General features: G+C 42.5%; 1 protein-coding gene across 1 annotated transcript; it reads left to right on the forward strand.

The window, feature by feature from the left end:
- The first annotated feature begins 717 nt into the window (after positions 1 to 717).
- On the forward strand, positions 718 to 6,912 carry coro2ab (coronin 2Ab). The gene is made up of 13 exons (XM_085806341.1): positions 718 to 1,162; positions 2,049 to 2,165; positions 2,308 to 2,457; positions 2,997 to 3,197; positions 3,290 to 3,406; positions 3,680 to 3,784; positions 4,019 to 4,115; positions 4,379 to 4,494; positions 4,601 to 4,691; positions 4,774 to 4,934; positions 6,208 to 6,375; positions 6,461 to 6,529; positions 6,805 to 6,912. The coding sequence occupies exons 1-13, from the start codon at positions 962 to 964 to the stop codon at positions 6,868 to 6,870; spliced, it is 1,659 nt and encodes a 552-aa protein (XP_085662467.1). The 5' UTR covers positions 718 to 961; the 3' UTR covers positions 6,871 to 6,912.
- The last annotated feature ends 1,300 nt before the right edge of the window (positions 6,913 to 8,212 follow it).

The following is an 8,212-nucleotide window of genomic DNA, read 5'->3' on the forward strand; positions in this document are numbered from 1 at the left end:
GAACTTTTAATTCAGCTCCACTCTAGAGTCTGTATGAGTTAGTTTAGCTTAGCTTAGCACAATGACTGGAAAGGAAAGCAAAAATCTCACATTTATTTACCATCACAACAGTGATAAAAAAAAAAAAAACAGAAATGAGAAAAATACAAAATAAACACAAGATTTTTAAAAGTATCCCGAGACCTTCCAACCAGTATTGTGATAATGACGGACATTACATTCCTTTTTTTGGGGGGGGGGGGGGCGCGGGGCTTTTTCATGGCTTTATTTGACAGTGCAGTTGAGTCAAACAGGAAATAAGGAGGCAGAGAGAGGAGGAATGACATGCAGGAAAGTGATGTGGGATTCGAACCGGGGCCGCCAACAGCGAGGACTCAACATATGGGGTGCCTGCTTAACCTCCTGCACCACTTGGTGCCCCCAACCGCCTCTTCTTGTCACAGTGTTTACAGTATTAATTAGTGATGTCACACTGGTTTTTGTTGATTACAGATTAACTAATCCAGAGGGTGCATTATTTTACTGCCCAAATTCCTTAGACGCAGTGACATCCAAATTTTTGAAAACTTTTGATAATTTATTGATTAACTGCTCTCCGTCTCTTTTTGTCCAGGCTCAGGAAAGGTCAGAGGTCAGGGGGAACAGGAAGTGTGTTACTTATAAATATTTTACATGGACAAGAAAGCTGTTCTGGATGAGGCATCTATCACTTTGTGTACACATGTGTATGAATGATTAAAAAGTTCAGTTATTGAAGAAATCTATTTATTATTTATAACATTATGAAAGCCAATAACAAGAGCTGATTGCATTATTGATCAGGGCAGATAATGCTGCTGCTGAATTTCCACAACACTATTAAAAGATTATGTCGGTCTGACACACACAGGTTTCCGTCTCCATGTGTGTGTGTGATCATGTGTGTGTAATGGTTTTTGTGATTTTGTTTGTCTGTGTGTAGATGTCCTGGCGTTCGTCCTTTCGCTGTTCCAAGTTTCGCCACGTGTTCGGAAAACCCGCCACCAAGGAGCACAGCTACGACGGGGTGCCGATCACACGCAGCGTCCACGACAACCACTACTGCTCTGCCAATCCCTGCTTCATCGCCGTGGTTACTGAATGCGCCGGGGGCGGGTCCTTTTTAGTCCTGCCCATCCATCATGTGCGTTTTTGTCATTTCCTCACCTCCCGTGCCCTGTTAGAAAAGGAAGAAGAAGACAATTGTCTTGTCTATACATAAATAGAACACATACATACATAAAAAAGGTTGCAGAGGGAACAGGAAGTGAAAATACAAGACAAATAACTAAGTCCAGTTGCTTTTGATTCAACCTCCTTTGAAATACTATGACCTGGACAAATGAGAATATGCACAGGCTTATTGCACAAGGTTTTATGCTGTTTTTGTGTATCTATTTTTAGATCTTGAGTATTTCTTGATGGATTAATAGTCAATTTATAAAGTATGTTTGTTAGCAATTCCTGATTTTAATGCTAAAGTTAAGGAAATGTCCTCTATAGCTACGATCGGGAGCGTACCTATGTTCCCCGGGTCCTATGATCCGTGATCAGGGAATATAGGACCCTCTTTTTGAAAAAGGGTCCTATGTTCCCTGTTTTTCCCAAAAAACGCCCTATGTTCCCCGGTTGCAATACATACTGGGGAACATAGGACCCTTTTTCTGAAAAAGAGTCCTATGCTCCCCACTGTTGCCGGTCCATGGACTCTCTCTACTTATCTGGACTCTATCTATCTATCTGGCCTGTCTAGCCTCTACCTGGTCTTTTTACTAAACTTAACCAACTCCTTTCTTCATTGCCTAAACCTAACCAATGGGACAGTTTCACTTCTCACTCAAAGTCACAACTCAACTTCTCACTCGAAAATAGGCAAAAATCTGCAAAGTCACAACTCCACTTCCAGGTATGGGTACAAACATTGCATGTTCCCCGGGTCCTTTTGGGGAAGTGGGGAACATGGGACCATTTTTCTAAAAAAGGGTCTATGTTTATATGTATTTCACACTTTCATCTTTATTTGCTACCAGAAGGGAAGGGTGGATCCTCAGCACCCGCGGGTGTGTGGTCACAGTGGGAGAGTCCTGGACGTGAAATGGAACCCGTTTGACGATCACTGCATCGCCTCGTGTTCAGAGGACTGTACTGTACGCACTGTAACGTTCATGTTTTTGGATAGCTACTTGGTTTTAGCTTGTCCTTTTTGTGTGGGAGTGGTTTCATCATCTGATTTTAGGCCCAAGTTTGGTTTATGTTAGCAAGAACTATCAACAGTGTTGACGTCCACAGGTGAAGATCTGGGACATCCCGGTCTGTGGCGTCCAGCAGAACTTAACCAAGGCCAGGAAGACTCTGATTGGTCACTCCAGGAGGGTGGCACTTATTGAGTGGCATCCAACAGCTGAGAACCTGTTGCTTAGCTCCGCCTACGACTACAAGGTAGATGTGGACTTAAGCTAATTCTGGCACAGAATCAACGTTTGTGTCAATGACCTTCTATTGGGTTCCATTAGCATTTTTCTGGGGGGCAACCGCCATTATGACATCCCACATAGGCCTCTTAATTTTCTATCAAATGTCCCATCATTCCGACAATTTTTGATTCCTATGGTCAGAATGACAGTATTTTTTCCTTTTTTAAACATCTTGCCTTTCTGACAATTCCTTTAATAGCGTATTTTTTCCCCAGAAGATTTTGCACTAGTTGGGCTCAGCATTTCTTAAATAAGGGAGTCACCTGTTAGCGGTAGGTCGGAATGGTGGGATGTCTAAATGGTGGGATGTCGGAGTGGTGGGACGTTGGAATGACAGCATCTAACCATTATTCTAACAAACAGCATCTGTAGGATACACTAGATACTTCTGGAGGCCGAATCTCCATTATGATAAGTTCCTTTAAAAATGTGTTTCAATGCATTTAGGTAAAAACACACCATCCAGAGAGAGCAGCCTTGACTTCGTCTCTCTCTGTGTCTCAGGTCCTCCTGTGGGACTTGTCCCAGGTCGATGCTGTAATCAGGCACCCGGTGCAGGTGGTTCTGATGCCCGTCCACCACCGCTACCCGTCTGAGACGCTGCTGCTCTCTGTCAGCTTCAACAGCGACGGCAGCAGGCTTGCAGTCACGTCCAAAGACAGACGGGTTCGAGTTCTTGATCCGCGGACGGGGAAGATTTTGCAGGTGAGTTTAAAAAAAAAATCTATTTGGGCAAATTTCCTTGGGAAACAGCAAATTAAACTTCATAATAACTTATGTCTTCTGTGTGGGTGCAGGTGTCCAGCAGTAAGTCCCACAGGGCGAGTAAGGTTTTATACATCGGAGGGTTGAAGATGCTTCTGTCCACTGGCAGCTCACCCTGGAACCACCGACAGATCGTCCTCTGGGACCCTGTAAGACATTGTTCATGTCATATACAGTCATTGATAAGTGGAACAGATCAAGTTTTTGATAGACTATATTTGTTGAAGTGATCCTGACATTGAACTGTGTCCTTGTTCCTACAGCACATATTCTGCAGGTTCATTTTTTACAAAACAGGGCAAAGACTAAAGCACGAGAAATCACATTTCCTCCACACTAACCCCACCAACTTTTTTTCGTTCTTCTACTGAGAGTGTTTGTGGTGTTACTCATTACTGAAGCCTGTATGTTTTCATGTGTAGGACGATTTATCTGAGCCTCTGTACGAAGAGGATCTAGACGGATCTGCAGGAGTTCTCTTCCCGTTCTATGACACTGACACGCACATGCTGTATTTGGCTGGAAAGGTTGTCAACACATTAAGATATATGCATGGAGACACACATACACATACCCTAACTTAATAGCAGTAGGATTAAACACTGCTTTATTTAATCTAAACAATAAATGTTTAAACCTTTGCTTTGCACACAGTTCTTAGCTTCTCTAACTGAAAAACTCAATATCTCACGACATGCAACTTTACACACAACAAGTATGTTTAAGATTACCTGAAATGTTACTGTGTTTGTGTACTGTAGGGTGACGGGAACATCCGGTACTACGAGCTAAGCGCTGAGAAACCTTACATTAGCTTCCTGACAGAGTACAGGTCCCTACTCCCACAGAAAGGACTCGGTGAGATGAAACTCTATTGTAGCCAAACCACCTAGAAGCTATAGCTACTTCTGTCAGTCTAGGAAAGTCCAGTTTGTCATGTATTTCCATACTTATACATCATTTAGCTCCGGCTAGGAGAAGACCAACGGTGTACAGTGGTACACTTATTTCTGTACTACAGTAATTGTTTTAGACAGGACCATCTTTGGCTAGCTGTTGTAATTGTTACCTAACGTCTAATCTTGGCCTTAACTGTCCTTTGACCTTTGACTTCACTCCAGGAGTGATGCCAAAGCGCGGCTTGGATGTTAGTGCGTGTGAGGTTTTCCGCTTTTATCGCCTTATTGCTGTCAAGGACCTGGTGGAACCACTGTCGATGATTGTACCTCGAAAAGAGGTTGGGTTGATATATTTCCCTCACTGTGTTGAATTCATTCAGGATACAAGAAGACACAGAGGGAAGACAGAAGGACACTTCACAGCGTTTTTGTCTTTCCTTTCAGTCAGGTATTTTCCAGGAGGATCTGTACCCAATGACAGCTGGAAACCAGGCGGCCATGACAGCTCAGGAGTGGTTGTCAGGGATCAACAGGGGTTAGTAACGTATTGGTTTCTTTAAACCAAAATACCACAACCACTGGATCAATAAAACCCATTTCTTATGTCTCTTCATCAGAACCAGTGTTGATGTCCCTGAAGCCTGAGACCAGAATAGCCAACCCTTACCCAGAAACCCCTGCTGAAAAGGGGCTGGTCAGGCAGCTGAGCAACCTCAGGTTCCAGATGGGCCCAGCTGTGGATGGGATAACTAGAACAACCCTGGAATTTATGGAGGAGGTAAAACAGGCTTGAACCACATCAGTACCAGCAGTTTTGGGTTGTCAAGTTCGGACTTACGTCATCATCACATCAGAAGAACTGATCAAGGAACCAGAGTATAGAGGCAAAGCGTAGCAAATGAGGAACCAACAGTTGTCAAATCCTCCTGTTAAGAGCTTCTGATTTTTTACGTGGTGGCAGAGTTCAGTTCTCGCTCTAGTCTAGTCTTGTTTGGACAAAGGAAGTTTCTGGTCAAATTTAGGAGGCAGAAACTTCACAGGAACATCCTTTCACTCAGCCCTCTAGACTAGGACCCATATGTATATGGGACCCACCAAACTCTTGAGGCAATGTAATCATAGGTGTCATTTACGCTGGGGACATGTCAAGAACAATTTTGTCCCCACCACAAAATTAACTTGACATTATCCTAATGAAGAATGACGAAAATACATTGATAAACTATGACAAAATAGGCAGCCGAAACAGTGTGCACGGCGCACAGTGCATGAACTCACAAAGCTCATTTTTTGAGTGGGAGTTTTCGGATGCAGCCCAAAACCACACTTCTGCTTCCTGCATGGGGATGATGGTCAACCTTTTAATTCATCACATAATCATTGTGCAACAGTTTCAATTCTTTGCGTGGCACTTTTTGATTGTAGACACTTTCTAATGATACTGGGTTTTATATATGCTGCGTATTTCTGTTGGCTTCACTACCCCAAGGTAGGGACTCTTTTGGTCCACGTAAAGGTTTTGGGAGATTGTTCTTTGGGGGCAGTTCCCAAAGAACAACATGCGCTAATTGCCCCAAAGTTCCTGCAGTGGAAACAGGACTTCTGATTTCCTGATTTCCTCCTTGTTGTATAAACTAGGCTTTCCCCCGATCTGATTGGATAAATCGGATCGGCCAATATTTGCTTTAAACAAACAAAGCAAGAGGTTTGGTTTAAATGTGTTTTCTATGTCTTTGTGGTGTTTATGTTTTGAACTCCGTCACTATGTGATGGACAACAAAGTTTTTTGAATCTTGAACCATTAGATTAGGTTTGTCCTGACTGAACTTTTAACTTTTATCTGGCCAGTCCTTGAATGCCCTCTAGATGTCATTGATGTTTAACCTTTGCATCTCAGTCAGTTTGGGGCAAAAACTGGCAAACATTGGCAAAAAATGCTTAAGAACACTTTTGTTGATACTCGGTTTATTTAAACTCACTAATTGGTGATCGGCCCCAAAAATCCTTATCGTGTAAAGCCTAGTAGAAACCGGCTGATCTTCTTTCTTGAGGCCTTCCACGAGGAGCAGCTGGCCTACCAGGACGCCAAGTACCCCAGAGATCTGAGCGATCTTTCCGGGTGGCAGCCGGACGAGACCCAGATCCCACTGTGGATGTACTGCTGCACTCCACACTGCTGCGAACCTGCGGAGAGGCCGCCGCCGACCACCGAGAGCGAGGTAGGACTAGCCTTGGTTTATGTTCTGGCCAAAAGTCCTTCCTCTTCCTGCCGAGAACCTTAGCACAAATTCCTGTGTGTTGCAGCTCCTACAAGCGTTTTACAGACAGCAAGACGAGATCCGAGGCCTGAAGGAACAACTGAATCAGAAAGATGTAAGTTTGTAAGTCTTAAACACATCATCCAACAAACCAAAACTCACAAACTTCAGTGGGCTAAAGCTAAAAGGGAAAATATTGCCGTTTGGACAAATCAAGATCAAACTCCATTCCAGTCCGTTGCCTTTGCCAAGAAGGTTGTTTGTCAGCACGACTTCTCCGAAAGTACTGAGTCGATTATTTGCACCAAGCCAAAATTCCTGGATCTCCTTTATCTCGTCTTTATGTCCATATATTATTTTAGCAGCTACGTTACTCCTTTTGTTCTCCAGGTTAGGATCGCCCAACTGGAGATGGACATAAAAAACACCAGAAACAACATGAGGGCGACCTTCTGACCCAACTGGACAAATCTCCAATCACCAATAAAAACTCTTTTTATTATTACATGGTAACACTAGCTTCTGTAAGGTACTTTCTTCTTCTTTCTAATGTAACAAGACTCACCAATAAATCAACGCAAACATTGTCGATCCTTTCTGTTTTGATTTTTTGAATGTTCACAATGTAATGGTATCAAAATATCTGCCACAATGTCAAGAGCACAATGCAAGTGTATCAAACTCTTGACTATTTCTGGGGTTTCAGACGTTGGGGTCGACAAACCGTTCTTTCACGCCGCCAACATTCACCTTTAATTCCTTTAAGTTTGTGATGCAGGGTAGGCTATATACAGTAATCTTGAAGTTAATTTTAATACCTTTTTAAGACTTTTCCAAGACCTTCTCAATATTTTTTAGTACCTCACTTCAAGAGTAGACCAGTATGATAGCTACAACAGAATTCAAAATACCTTCAAAATGTAAGACTTCATAAAGTCGTGAAAAGACTTTTTAATACTTTTTATGGGTCTTAATTTTCCCAAAATTGATTTATCACCTTTTAATACCTTTCCAAGACCCTGTGATGACAAAACAAAAGCCCCGCCCATCATCCAGCAACTTGCAGGATTCAGTTTCTCGAGTGTTTTATTCTGAAATCTGCACTATTGTTATTGTATCAGAAAACAGTCAGCCAATCAAAAGAGAGCACATACTATAAATAAATCTTTTTATGAATGAACACAGATGAAGTAGCTCCTCTTTGACAATACCATTCGTTTTCAAGGTTTAGTTTGTTTGTCTGCATGAGTTTATTAAACATTTGGCTCAAGTCTTGGTGTAGATCTGTCATGAGCTTGAACGTATCGAGAGAAAACTTTACACATCAGGGAGACAAAGACGCCATGAGCAAAATGTTAAGATTTTATTTACAAAGTCCTTTTTGTATGTTTTTTTTTTTTGTTTGTTTTTCCTTTAACTTACAGAAAGTAAAAAAAAACAAAAAAACAAATTCAACTAGTCAGTGTAAGTGTGAAGGAACAACTGGATCTCTCGGGAGTGAAAAGAAAACGGAGGGGAGAGGGAAAAGACAAAGAGACGGAGAGAGAGAGTGTCCCCAGACAACCATACAAAAATTAAACAAAAACAATTTCTTTGAAAAAATATTTCTTTAAAAAGCTCTGTTGGCAAAAAAAGAGAGAGAGAGAACACAGTTTGCCCTGAGCGCGCTCGGCCTCGGGGGGGGGGATGGGAGGAGGAAGGGATCCTTAGACGTTCGACTGTCCGTCAGTGACATCACAGAGCCTGTCCCAGAGTGATGACATCAGAGGGGCGCTGGGGAAGATGGGTAAAGTGAGGA

Source organism: Trachurus japonicus, chromosome 18, assembly GCF_045865225.1.
Source record: "Trachurus japonicus isolate A0001 chromosome 18, Traja_1.0".
NCBI classification, from domain to species: Eukaryota; Metazoa; Chordata; class Actinopteri; order Carangiformes; family Carangidae; genus Trachurus; species Trachurus japonicus.

Excerpts from the sequence above, each read along its gene's own strand:
- coro2ab (XM_085806341.1), top strand. The coding sequence starts at position 962 with ATGTCCTGGCGTTCGTCCTTTCGCTGTTCCAAGTTTCGCCACGTGTTC. Across the intron at positions 3,198-3,289 it reads GGACGGGGAAGATTTTGCAG|GTGTCCAGCAGTAAGTCCCA; the intron begins GTGAGTTTAAAA and ends GTGTGGGTGCAG. Across the intron at positions 4,495-4,600 it reads TGATTGTACCTCGAAAAGAG|TCAGGTATTTTCCAGGAGGA; the intron begins GTTGGGTTGATA and ends CTTTCCTTTCAG.